The sequence below is a fragment of the Vanacampus margaritifer genome, chromosome 8, assembly GCF_051991255.1.
Source record: "Vanacampus margaritifer isolate UIUO_Vmar chromosome 8, RoL_Vmar_1.0, whole genome shotgun sequence".
Classification (NCBI taxonomy): domain Eukaryota; kingdom Metazoa; phylum Chordata; class Actinopteri; order Syngnathiformes; family Syngnathidae; genus Vanacampus; species Vanacampus margaritifer.
The window spans coordinates 6,674,322-6,688,420 of record NC_135439.1 but is presented as its reverse complement, the minus strand read 5'-3'; the positions used below and the strand labels follow the sequence as shown (position 1 = coordinate 6,688,420).

Sequence of the window (14,099 nt, the reverse complement as noted above, 5' to 3'; positions counted from 1 at the left end):
AGTGACCAACTCCAAACAAACAACATGTCTTGCTAAACAACAACAAACAAAATAACTTAATAACTAGGTAACTCACTCACTAGAAATAATGGAACAATTATTAATTAGCTGGATAACTACCTAATTTGCTAATTGGCTATATAACTAACATGCTGCCATGTTTCAACTATCTAGCTCACTACCTAACTAGCTGACTTACTAATTGACAAAATAACTTTCTATCTCACTAACAAACTGACTCTTAAAAACTACTAAAATGAGTGACTAATTAACTGTCAAGTAGGTAATGTAAAATGTCGTTCTTAAGATATTTGCTATATTTTTCTGAGAGCTGTCACAAAACGACATACATAATGTTAGCAATAGCGGTAAATGAAAAGTCCTTTTGATTAGATTTGCACCCAAATCTCATTTCCCCCTCCCCCCCCCCCCCCCCCCAGTGTGGTTCCATGAAGTGAAGTTGTCATGGGTAAGTAGTGATGCTCACTCCTTCGGAGCGCTGCGTGTGGCGGGGGTCATTTTCTTTCCAAGAGGTGGTCTCGAATAACCATTAAGCATTCATGTACTACGACTGCACATGTTGTGTGGGCTGTCAGCCGATACTAACACAAAAACAAACACGCAAGCAAACAAGGTGGAAACAATTTCTTTACTCTTTACCTTCCACGACATATGAACCGAACGTGACTATTTTTGGGAAACATTTTCATTGAACTTTATATGCCACTCTTCAATATGTATAACTATTAAAGAGACTAATCAAATTAAATAATGTTAATATTTATCTATAGTTTGCATACTAACATCTGTACACTATCTTTATTATTTTATGTTTGTTTTTATATGTATTCATTTATATTTTAATACACACACCATTACATAGTAGCCTATGAACAACTGTGGTGGCTGACGGTCTGTCAAAATATGTCCTTACGCGAACGCATATGAGTGGAAACCAGACTCACTCTAGAAAAGTGTGCTAAGTAAGCTAGCTGATCACAAGGTCCCATACTGTAAGTCAGAGGCTCAGGTGGCTCGGGTAATGATTAATCATGGGCCATGGCTCACTACCAGTTTATGGGTTTGGTCATAAGAAGCATCATAGCAACAATGTTGTTAGCATGGCAACCCGTGGCCGTTACTATAGCGGTCTCCGTAACATAGTGCTAACGCTAGCATCAGAGCTAGCTAATGTTACTGATCTGAAGTTGTTGTCCAAAAATGATAATAAAGTTAATGTACAGACACAGCGTGTCCAATGACACTTCCAAAATGACACTTCACATCTGTAGGTGGAGCGTCGGAGAGGGAAGAAAAAAAAAAAATGTTGCTGCAGTCACTTAAAACGAACGCCTCTAATGACTCCCAGCAGCTTTCGTTTCAAATTAATTTCAACACCGCTAACGATTTGTACAGCGACACTGACTTTTTAAATAAATTACCCCCGCCTAAGGATGTCTAATTACCACAAAAAGAGTGGATTCATTAGCCGACGTCGGGAGGCTGCAGGTCAGCGCAAATTAAAGCCGCCAGAGGAGAGCGTACGCTGCCGTCGCCACCCCGACACAGAGGTGCGCCGCTCGAATTAGCCCCTTAATTGTAGCTTAATGAAATGTGCTTGTTTGATAAGCACTTAATTACAGGAGACAATAATGTTGCACCCTGCTGACAGCCAGCTGAGTGATGAGCCTTGGGCGGGAAGAAGAAACAACCTCAAATGACGATTAAAGCTGTGACAAACAGGCCCTCGCACCCGCTTTTCCTTGGCGAAGCTTTAAAAATGCTCTGCCTGTATTAAGTGACATCGGCAAAAACTTTATAATTTAGCACGTTCCATCTGTCGAGGATTTCTGCCTCCAATTTGGGCTCATATGGGCCAATCCGTCAAAGTACAAGCCCCTGGAATTGACCAAAATGGCTGCTTCAAAACAAAATGGCTGACCTGTTCAATTTCAGGCTGGAATCCGTTGCATTTTTTGCTTTATGATAAAAATGTGTACCCAAATTTTATGTCAATCCGTGACATTGCTATTAGAGGCATTTTTTTTCTAGTTTTCCGACAAGTTAAAGCCCCCAAAACAGCAATAATAATTTGACAAAAATGGAGAAACTTCTTACAGAAAACACACCCAGTAGGGAGACATGTAATATCTGTGCAATATCTATCCTTAACCTTGAACATTTCACTAGCAGCATTATTTCCTGTGCTTCAAAAAAAAATAAAATAAAAAATCTTAATCTTAACCCAAAACAAAACAAAGTGCTTTTGTGTTTCTAGGGCAGCTTTAACATGACGTCACCTTGAAGACAAAAACAGCCCGAATAAAGCATTGATCTTGCACTGCAAAGCCTCTGGGAATTAAAAGCAAGAAAATATGGTGTTTTATTAATAATAATAATAATAAAGGCCCGTATAAACATGCTTAAAAGAAAACTCAAGGACAACACTGTCAACTTCACAATCGCAAATAGAAAAAGGCCACAACAAAGAAAACTTGTGTTGTGGTTAAATGATAATATTGGCACATTGCAGCTAATTGGAAAGTGTTGTTAACACAGAGCAATTGACAGTGTCCTTGAACGCAGCAAACTGCCACATTAGGAGCAAATGGTGTTGATTTAATTATTTACCATTTATTAATACACCGTGCTTCTATTTATTACAGTACCAATTTTATCCTTTTAATCAAGCATATATTTTCATTAGGTTTATTTGTGGGTTGTAAATTCTGAACACCTGTGTTGTACAATAATAGAGGCAAACAGTAACTAATATAGTCAACTAATCCATCCATCCTGTTAAAAATTCTTCAAGTCGTTTCGTTGCAATGTTTACTTATGTCTTATTTTGAAACACATACTTTTAAATTGAAAGGCCGCGCCGTATTTCCGCTTCCTGTTTGCAGTCCTCCGTTCGTTTTTCAGCTCCAAGTGAGTGTCCATTCCGATTCGTTCCAATTCTAATTCATGCTGATACTTAGAAACTATGAGTGTTAATGCCTCTTATATGTTCATTTTTTGGCTGATGTTTGCACTTTGTTATCAGTAGTTGATATTTAACTGCTAGTGTGTGGCTGTTAGTAACTTGCTAATATGAGTAATGTAGAACAACAGTACAGTAAGTTTTCATCCAAAACATTGATATTGCATTACGAGTGTAATTTGCTTTTGAATGATAGAAGTTCTCAGATAGTTGCTTTAAATGTAATTGTTTTCCTTCCTTTATTTCTCCACATACTGTAAATATGCACATGCAAATAAGTCTGCATTTTTGAGTTGATTAAATGTTTGAGTTCAGCTGAAGAAGTGCATTCTCTGGTGGTTAATCAATCCTAAACAACCAGTTCAGAGGTTGAATCCTCAACACATCCATCCAGTACAATGATTATTATCTCTTTTGCAATTTATTAATTCAAATTATTTTCCCCATTAGTCAGCCCTGAGGAGCAATCAGCGCACAACGCTCTCTCGCCATTAGCTCATCGACGAGGTGACACATTAGATTAAACTGACAAATGAGCAAACTAAATGGGCACAAAAATTAGCAGCGAAATAGCATGTTTGACCTTGTTTTCCTCTCTCTCTCTTCCCAGGTAACCCTGCGAATGTTTCTTCAAAGCATCCGGCATGGGGCGGGTTAAGTGCGGCGGCAAACAATAACGTTTCAGCAGCAGATGTCCTTGAGGCCAAACCAAGGACGCGGATGCAATTGCTAATCTCGTATTCCCCCGGCGTGATCAAATCACCCAGCAACACATATAAATAAAAGGACAGGAAATGAGGAATTCACATTCAGGCGTGTCAGACGCCCAAATGAAGATTCATGGCAAGGAGAAGCGGTGGAGGCGGCAAAAATTAACTGCGAATAAAAGCAACGGACAGCCTCCAAAGTCCGGGTGGCACACAAACACAGTCAACTTGAGGCCTTTTGTCAGCCAGGTGAGAGCTTTTACTCAAGTCAATAGCAAGTCTGTGTCAACAAGTAAATCACCACATATGTTTTTTGCAGGATTTCATCTCATTGAATGGGTTAACTCTCAAAACTTTTGATTTTGGTCTTTTCTGACCTTGAGACTTTTTTTTGTGGAACTGCCAGTGAAACTGGCTTCGGGGGCTGAATTTTCAAAAAATAATTGTGGGAATGCTGAACCTGGGTTCAAACCTCGCTTGGGACCACATTTTAGTACATTCGAAGGTTCGATAGCAACTGACTATCATATCAGGAAATGGATTATAATTTCACCGACGTTTTTAATTCATTTTAGCTTTCAGCATCAGATGACACTTTTCAATATAAATACGCCATTATCCATGAATTTGAGATCAGCGCTTACTATCATATCAGGAAATGCATTATAATTTCTCTGAAATGATCCTTTAACTACAATAAAAAATTTTGCAATTTTCACATAATTTCTTTCAATTGACTTCATAAGCACATTCAGCTTTTCAGCATTCTCACGCAATTTCTGCAGAAATGGCACTTTTTCTAGTTCAAAAGCAGTTGTTCTGGATGCTTTATTATTCCAAAACAACACACAGTACCTGTTTCTGCTCCTCTCCGAGGCCGTCCCACATGGAAGCGACAATCTTGGACACGTCCCCGAACGTGGCGTTGGGATTCTGCCCCTTGATGGCCGCTTGGGTATCCCTGAAGAAGAGCGCGTATGCCGACACGGGCTTGGTGGGCTCGTTGGGGTCCTTCTTCTTCTTCTTCTTCTGCGGTTTGGGTTTGGGCTTCATCATCTCGGAGGATGGCCGTTTTTCGCCCGTCATCTAGAAAAAAAGCGGAAAATCAAGGCGATTGGTGAAGCAGTTAAAAAAAATCAAAAATAAAAAGCCTCCTCAGAGAAGCACCGGCCTGTTGCTGTTACCAGCATGATGCAATAGGCGAATCCATTAAATCTTTTTCAACAAGTTGTAAAAAAAAAAAATTGGACATTTCTGGGCAAGAGGAATTTTAAATCACCTGCTGGATCCGCTCCAGCTTTGATGGTGGTCTCACAAGCGGAGTGGAGAGTGCAAATGGAATTACTTACCGATAGAGAGAGCGAGAGAGATGCTAATCATTTTTTATTCGCACAGGCGGAGAAGGGGAAATTTTCCAGGATAGCCTGCTCCTAATAGTGTTAAGAGCGCCAAAGCGCTCATTTGCATCTGGTCGCGCATGTCAAGCTCAGTGTCTTCTCTGATGAAAACAAAGCACATCCACTCGCACGTGTTAGCCAATAGGCAATTTATCACAACAGTTTTGCAATTTAGCATTCAAATGAATGCAAAAAAAAAAAGAAGCCTTCTTCGAGGTAGCCCTTTCGATATGCAAAATACATTTCAAGTACTTCATCTTGGTCCATTAATATATTATCAAGTTTTGCATCATCCGTCAATCTATTTTTTTTTTCAGCTTGTGCCTTTCTCAGCTTCCTTTTTAGCAAGAGAAGCGGGATACAATTTGGACTGGTTGACAATCAATCACAGGGTGCATCCATCCATCCATTTTTTTTTTTTTTTTTTTTTACTGCTTCTTGTCCTCATTAGTGTTGCGGCTGAGCCGGAGACTTTCGCAACTGACTTTTGATGAGAAAAGTGGCAGACACCCTTGACTGGTCGCAGGTGAATTGCAGGGTGCATATAGACAAACAACTAATCACGCTCACATTCACATGTACGGGTAATTTATAGTTATGTGTTTGGAGTACCAGAAGAACAATCAAAAATCAAACATGGATCTCCTGACTGCGAGGCAGAAGTGCGGAACACTACGCCATTTTGCTGCTTGGAATGACATAATTTTTATGTGAATATATTCATATGACACATGGCGTTATCGAACATCCATAATGACAGCAGATTACTAATTTAGCAGAACGACACCTTGCAGTAAATAGTAAAAGCTGGGATTTTTTTTTGCATGCTTTGAATAGGAAAACATACTGCCATCTGGTGGGGATATAAAAAGATAAATTCAACCCTAACTGTCCAAATTGAAATCATTACCTAAAGACTTGTTTATGATAATATTAATTTTCAATGTTTTTTTTTTTTTTAGCAATGCCATTCTTGGCTCATTTCGTGAACGAAGATGACATTTCAAAAATCTTTTAGAAATGGGTATCCATTGTGAATTCGATCTAAATTCAAAGTGAAATAAATACACTCGTGAATAAGAGAAAATAATCAAATCTTGACATAAAAGGATTGTAGTAAAAAAGTCTTGGCCAGCTCTGATTTGATCATTAAGCTGGGAAAGTAAAAAAAATATGAATGTTATTAACTACGGCCAGCAGAGGGAAGCATTGAGTCTCTTTCGGATGAGATCACTGTGTAGCAAAACAATACGGACGCTCGTCAAGGTGGCAAAATCCAGGTCCAAAAAGTAAAAACCCTGCCACAGTTTGGCTTTAGCCCCAGGTGCTAGCTAGCTAGCTCCCTAGCTAGCTCCCCGGGTTGCTTGTTTACCTGCTAGGGAGCTAGCTAGTTAGTACGAGGGGCTAAAGCTAAACTGTGGCAGGGTTTTTACTTTCTGGACTTGGATTTGCCATCTCTTTAACTGGCATCACTAAAGCAAAACATAAATAAATAATTATATATATATATATATATATATATATATATATATATATATATATATATATATATATATATATATATATACACACAAAAAGCTTTTTCCCCTGCGATTTTTTTATCCAAAAAAGGAGAATTGGGTGAAATCAACCAATTTTGTACTGCTGATTACTAAAAAAATAGAAAAGGGAGAACAAACTTTTTTGTTTCTTTGTGATGAAAGAAAACAGTCTAATCTTTCATTTGGCAGTTTTTGTTTTTACATACTAATTAGAAAACACAATGTTCTGTGAGTTAAGATAAACGCGGGACATTTTCAAGCGGACGTTTTTGTGTGTGTGCAGCTTTGCCTAATTCTAACAATGTTAAAACATTAATAGCCTTGGGCCAATTAGACTTATTAATTCAACGGATCCAAAATGGCTTGAACCCCCCCTCCCCAAAAACTGAATTGGACAAAAAGTCCCTATGACATTTTCAGGAGCGCTACCACGAGCCACGTCAGTACCTTTAAATGAGGATCGGTCTCCTCCTCCTGATTGGAGCTGGAGGGGGAGGGCGTGGCCGATTTGCTTCCGGGAGGCGAGGGAGAACCGTGGGGGAGTGCGCTTCGGCCCAGCTGAGGGTTCAGCTGGGACAGCGCGCTCATTGGGTTGGCCAGTATGGGAGGCGAGCGGTTAATCAGGGGGTGGTTACGGGCGGGGTCGTAACGGACGCCGTCCGGGTGGTGCTGCTGGTGGTGGTGGTGGTGATGTTGCTGCTGTTGGTGCAGGTGGTGGTGGTGCAAAGCCATCTCGTGCATCTGGGGTGAGAGAAGAAGATCAGCTTTACTACAGTATCATCTTCTCTGCAGCCCAAGAATATGCAAATGCCAATCAGCCAAATATGCAAATAGACGAGGAGATTGCATTTGTCAATTTGAGAGAGGCTAGATGATGAATATGACAAAAATAATGTGGGTTTAGAGAGGGAAGAAAGCCTCTTATTATACTGTAAGTGCGTCGCTGAACAGAGGCTGTGGGTACTGATTTTTTATTTATTTAAATTGGCCTTCACATAAGGACAAAGTACTAATCTAGGGGATAAGGTAGTTCATGTAGTAATTATGCCTAATGCAGTTTTTGAAGAGTGCAAATGTTGATATCTATACCAGCAATGAAATTACCCCCAAAAATTACAGTCGGCGACTCCTTCCCTCCCCACAACCTCAATCAGGTTTTGAGGTCAGAGGTGGCAAATCCAGGTTCACAAATCAAAAACCCTGCAACAGTTTGGCTTTAGCCCCAGTTGCTAGCTAGCTAGCTAGCTCCCTAGCTAGCTCCCCGGGTGCTTGCTTGTTTACCTGCTAGGGAGCTAGCAAGCTAGCCCGAGGGGCTAAAGCCAAACTGTGGCAGGGTTTTACTTTCTGGACCTGGATTTGCCATCTCTGTTTGAAGTCCTACATACACTATACTGGACTGTATTTTTTATTTTATTTTTTATTTTTTTTCATTGAACCATAAAAACATGGCGCGATTGTCAAGGAAGAAGCGGATTGCCACATAAAGAGGACTTTTTAACTCTTTGACTGCCAAAAACGTTAAATAACGTTTAGTAAAATCCTATGGAGGAGTGCCAAAGACGTTAAAAGACGTTTGTTTCAAAACAGAGGTGAAACTAACCATTTTCTATTGTTGATTACTGAAAAACGGAATAAGGTAGAAACAAACTTTTTTTTTCTGATGAAAGATGAGAGTCCAATCTTTCATTTGGTAGTATGTGTGTTTCCATAGTCCAAACACATAATTTTCTGTGGACCTTGAAAGATCAGTCAAAATGCTTAAATCGCCTGGCACCCACGGCATCCCTTTTCTGAAAACGTCTGGCAGTCAAAGAGTTAAAAATGAAAGCAAAATCAGTGTAATGGCTCAATTCATACTGGGTTAAAGAACAAAATGCAAAAACAAACAAACAAACAAATGGCTGCTCTCTTATATTCCAAAAGAGAAGAATTAGTGTTCATAGTTGCTTGATTCATTTCTTGATTCAGTCAGAAAAAAACCCGAATACAAAGATGCTGTTGTACATATACAGTTGTAACAGGATGCACCAATAACTGGTACAGATCTAAAACTCAATTACGCCATGATCACCATCACTCATGTTGCATCATCCCTCCCCAACTTTCTGGTCCACAGATTGGATTTAAGCACAATGGAGAACGTTTCCATTGTCCCTTCGAGGGTGCTCGCAGACGACTCTCACCCGCGCCGTACTCTCTTAGCGTTTTTAAAAGGCTGCGAACAATAAGCACATCAAAAGCGTTGTTCTGAGATGCGTCGAGACTGAACGCGAGAAAGATGCTTTTAATGCGGCCATAAATGGGGAAACGTTTGGCAACTTACTCTATCAGAAAGTGATGAGCTAGCATTTGTTAGAGCTTTTTAGTTGTTTTTTTTTTAAACATTCATGACTTAAATAATACATTACACATTAATGCCAGAGCTGGAAAAGATCAAATCGAAAAGGCCGCGGTGTGTATGAGGTCTTGATAAACACGAGTAGAGGTTTACAGATGAAGGCTCTCTAATCATAATAGGCCCCCAGCGGATTGCCTGAGTAAAAAAAAAAAAAAAAAAGCACAACAAAATGATGCCGCGTGAGGCTCAAACTCATCATTTTGTTTGAACAAAGACATTCCTTTTGCTTTTCGGGTAACTTCCAATCATAATTCAAAACACTTTTTTCCACTATGCTGAAATAGCCTCACGAAAATAAGTGAATCAAAGAGTAAAAGGGGGGGGGGGGTGGAGTAGGAAATAGAAACCCATTAATTTTCCATTTTTCACGGGCTTGCTCTTTATGGGTCCTCACAAGCCGAGAAGCGTTGAAAAACCAATTAATCAAACATGAATGGCCTATCATAGCCGCTGCGCTTCTATTTCCATAGCAACAGCCTCCTGGCGCGCACAGAAAAAAGTCACCACCCTTTAATGTTCGCCACCATGTTTAATGTAAACAAGGAGATCGGCGTTACTGCATATTCACGTTATTGTTCTTTTTATCAACGCCGGATTAAGTTTGACTTCAATATTTTTTTTCCACGCAGGAAGCAGAACAAACCCGTTCACTGTGCTGCTGCTGGTTTGTGAGTCGGACATACATCAACCCCCCCACCCCCCCCACTACCCCCCCGCCATCATCATTCATACTGCTTCTCATAGCTCACAGCATTCACTGTTTTTACATTCCAGTCGAGAGTCGTGCTCCACGACTAATGAAGCGGTTAGTCGTCGTGAAACTGAAAAAAACAAGACTGCGTGCGCCTTGTCGCCGGCCCACACGTCGCTGACAATTGCTTTCAACGTAAACAAGCGCGAGCGCTAAGTTTCGAGCGATAGATATGTGGCATTGATCGGGAAACAAATGATTTCAGTTTGGCCAAAAATAAACTCGCGCTGGTGCTTTTTTAACCCGATAAGAAGCTCGGTTTTCTTCCCGTGTGAAAATGTACCTCAAAGCCCCATGAACCAACCGTCAGGTCGCGTAATTGCGATAGAACTAGTGGGACGGCTAATTAAGCTCATGTTTTCACAGAAAACTTCCAATCTTTATTTTGTAAACATGGCAAGCAGCCACAAGATTCCGTTTGCTATACGTGCTCAGAAAAATGACGCTATGGAATTGCTATGTTACATTTGTGGGTAAAAACACACATGCTCACAATAGGAGCCTTGTGGAACTCCTAATTTGTCAACTCAACTCTTGCTTTGGCAAGTTGTTTGTTGCTTTTAGGTACTGCATGTTGGGTGGGTGCCAATTTAGGAGACAGGAGAACAGTGGTCAGTCTCGAGTTATTACATTTAGCCACAGACTTCAAAATCACTGTCACGGTGTGATTAATTCATGAACAGATTCTGCATTTCATTACTTTTAAAGGAAGGCTTTGTCACGATCAATCGTGGCATTGAGCGGGCAGCCATTTCAAGCCAGCCACAGACGACTGTACAAACATTATGAAAGACAGAGACAGAGGTTGCCGGTTGCCATAGGTACTGTATGCTAATTCATAATGGCACGGTTTGATTTCTGAGCGCGGAGACGAGGGAGAACATTGAGTTACAGGAATTTATCGGTCAGCGCGCTCCCTGCTTTTAGCATGAATGGCTCTTTGGCACGGGGGATGATTTTGCTCACGGCGGAAGCAAAACAGCCCAGGATGAAACTGGCCCCTTTCAGCAGTGCTTTGAATACATTTCTTTTGACGTACGTCAAATACAAATCCATGAAGAGCACACGGCATAGTCTTAAATCACTTGAGTGAATGGCGAGAATAAGGGCTCCAGATCGAGAGCCGGTGAACACGTTGCAAAAATAATTAGAAGCGCAGCAATGAATCGATTCGTAGACAATGAATCGATTATCCAATAAATGCACTGGTGTTGTGAGAAATGATGAATTGTTTGGGGACAGAAGACAAATATTTAATGAATGATTTTTTTCAGTTCTTTGCAATCTGGCTATTACACTCTATCGTTTGCACCTGTGCTCGTCTACCCGGCCCCTCGTGTCTTCCTATCAGCTCCCTCGCCCACTTGTCTCATGTCCAGGTATTTCTCCTTGTCTCGTTAAGTTTGTTTCTATGTAGTTCCCTCCTTCTGTTCAGTCTTTGTTGGATCATTTTGTTTGCATTTGCTCACAGTCGCTGTCATGTGTCCAGTCTTTTGATCTGGTGAGTTTGCTTTTTGGTCTTTCGTTACTTTAGTAGTCTTGATTCCAACTGCCTTGTTTGGCTTTTGAAAATAAAGACTAAAGATTTTTTTTTTTTTTAAGCAAAATTACTACTAATTACTAACTCTTTGACTGCCAAAAACGTTAAATAACGTTTAGTAAAATCCTATGGAGGAGTGCCAAAGACGTTAAAAGACGTTTGTTTCAAAACAGAAGTGAAACTAACCATTTTCTATTGTGGATTACTGAAAAACGGAATAAGGTAGAAACAAACTTTTTTTTTCTGATGAAAGATGAGAGTCCAATCTTTTTTTGGTAGTATGTGTGTTTCCATAGTCCAAACACATAATTTTCTATGGACCTTGAAAGATCAGTCAAAATGCTTAAAATCGTCTGGCACCCACGGCATCCCTTTTCTGAAAACGTCTGGCAGTCAAAGAGCTAATGATAGAATACTCACAATTAATCACAAATTTTATATCTGTTCTAAATGTACAGTACAATAATATATATTTTTAAACCTAAGTTTCAAACTCTTGTTAAAAAAGTGGATTTTTTTTTTAACTAATAGGAATACGGTTGCATCTTTTAGTCATTGATACAGTAATTTCATAATAATTCATAACATTGAGTTAAAATTAAAAACATGTGCTGCACTGTAAAAAAAAAAAAAAACTAGTGTGATATTGATTTGTGTTGAGGTCATATTTCTGCCACTAGATGGCATAATTGCATTTGTAAGACGTCGGTGACAGCTCGGTGCATTTTTCTTTTCGTATTAAGAACGATCTAATCTTTAACATTAAATAACTTGTGAAATTCTGCACATTTTGAAATGGTAAAATACAACTTGACCCCAGTCTCAACAAATATATGCATTATTATTGAATTAATTTCTGCTCAATTTGGACGTGTCTTTTGCGTTGCGACTGGAATTCGATTAATCGCGCGTTAAATTTTTTTGCGGCTTTGAAGCAACTTCAAATGAACTCGCACTAATTTTGACACCCCAATAAAAAAAAAACACAAGTTGATATAACAAAGTCTAGACACAAACAAACCCACAGCTAAAACACAACTTCCTAAGAATAAAAAATAAATCAAAAAAAATCCCATCCCTAAAGATTAGCTAAGTGAATCGTTCGTCTATTGCGCTGGCGAGCGTCCAGGCGCAGCTAAACTTGTGCTGTCAAAGCAGGAAACGGGCGGCGAGCGCCGGTTCCCCCTCCTCCTCTACCGCCGTTTTTTTTTTTTTTTTTTTTACGCCTGTCGTGTTTGCATTCCTTCCTTGTACATCACAGTCAAATGGGAGTCAAATAACAAAAGGCTTTCCAATTATGCGCAGCACATTGGAGGGCCGAGATGGAATATCAGGGAGGCATTGTTCCCTTTTGCTCCGCGCCCGACCTCACCTCCAATTGCCTGCACCATTTGATTTAGCTAAGGGGATTTGACCAGCAGCAGTGAGATGAGATGGCGGGGGGGGGGGTTCAGGGTGCCTATTCAGATACAAGGAGGAGCGAGAGATTTAAAGCAGAGGCTAAAACACCTCACCTTGGCGCGTCCTCCTGAGGAGTAGCTTCTTCTCTTTATCCCCCACACCCCCAACTTATTAGCGTCATATATTTTTTTATTCATTATTGACTGGAGTCCCTTCTGTCGTGCCTCAATCAATCATTTTATTCCACATTAAAGTGTAAAATGGGAGCTGAAAATGGAAGTCCATCCATGATAAAACGGCACATTATTCACTGTTTGGTCTGTTTTTTAATAAGCTCTGTTCCCATCCTGTGTGGGCTTTTAATATCACTGCGATCATGTGACTTGTGGCATGGATGTTCCTGTCATTTTAATAAGAATGCATGCAGTCGCTTCCAAAAGTATTGGAACGGCAAGGTCAATTATTATTATTTTTTTTTGTAGTGGACTGAAGACATTTGGATTTCAGATCCAGCTTTTATTTATATGTTAAACAACTCAAGATGGATTTTTTTTCTTTTTTTCTTTTTTTCCCTGGAGAGCTCAGTATTGTTCATTCGGTAATTTTACCGATTTGACAGGTCATCATCATTGCTCTCTCTTTTTTAAATTTTTATTTTTATTTATTTTTTATTTTGTATGTGTGTGTGAGAGTGTATTCATTAGTTCACCTAAAACCTATTAAAAAAATCCCATACCGTTCACCTAAACCGAACACCTCCAGCCAGAGTCGTGAGGCCGTCAGGAGACCCGAGGAAGGATCAAAGAAAAGAAAGAATTTTGGATTTCAGATCCAGCTTTTATTTATATGTTAAACAACTAAAGAGCATTATTATAACATTCTAATTGTATTGTATTGCATTCGCACATATGTAACATCAACTTTTTTTTTTTGCCCACACAATACTTCCGATTTACACCGTTCAAATTTCAACTTGCTTCAAAAATTCACGCCATCCGGGGTATATATCGTCTGATTCCACATTACTTGCAGTATTAGCACAATTTAACGTTAATTATAAACTTCTTCCCACTCATTTTCAATGCACCCACTTTTCACGCCCACTTTAATTCGTATAACTGATCAGGTGTCTAATACTGCTGAGCGGCGTAGTTGGGGAAAGTACATTGTCCGGTAACCGTAAGGTTACAGGTTTGAATCCCACCTCTGACTAAATTGCAAATCTATCCGTGGCGGAGAACCTGGGTTCAAACCCGGCTTGGACTCCATTTTAGTACATTCGATGGTTCGATACTAACTGACTATCAGGTCAGGAAATGGATCCCCTGAAATGATTTATATCCCACCTAAAACAGATTGCAGTTAAAGTTTTCTTTTTATT

At 39.8% G+C, this 14,099-nt stretch overlaps 1 protein-coding gene and 1 long non-coding RNA gene across 4 annotated transcripts in view; one reads left to right on the top strand and one right to left on the bottom strand.

Moving 5' to 3' along the window:
• Positions 1–14,099, bottom strand: part of tox2 (TOX high mobility group box family member 2) — a 106,137-nt gene that overhangs the window by 8,909 nt on the left and 83,129 nt on the right. Inside the window, exons 5-6 of one of the 2 annotated variants that reach the window (XM_077572641.1) lie at positions 7,076–7,369; positions 4,546–4,776 (exon numbers count right to left, since the gene is read on the bottom strand). In XM_077572641.1, the coding sequence (XP_077428767.1) occupies positions 4,546–4,776; positions 7,076–7,369 (525 nt within the window). The remainder of the gene's footprint in view (positions 1–4,545; positions 4,777–7,075; positions 7,370–14,099) is intronic. The other variant, XM_077572642.1, reaches the window with a different exon arrangement.
• The window catches only part of LOC144056150 (uncharacterized), a 111,890-nt gene continuing 100,689 nt past the window's right edge, over positions 2,899–14,099 (top strand). Inside the window, exons 1-4 of one of the 2 annotated variants that reach the window (XR_013295010.1) lie at positions 2,899–2,931; positions 3,434–3,490; positions 3,594–3,939; positions 4,010–4,522. This is a non-coding gene — a long non-coding RNA (uncharacterized LOC144056150). Of the gene's footprint in view, positions 2,932–3,433; positions 3,491–3,593; positions 3,940–4,009; positions 4,523–14,099 lie in introns of those variants that run through there. The other variant, XR_013295011.1, reaches the window with a different exon arrangement.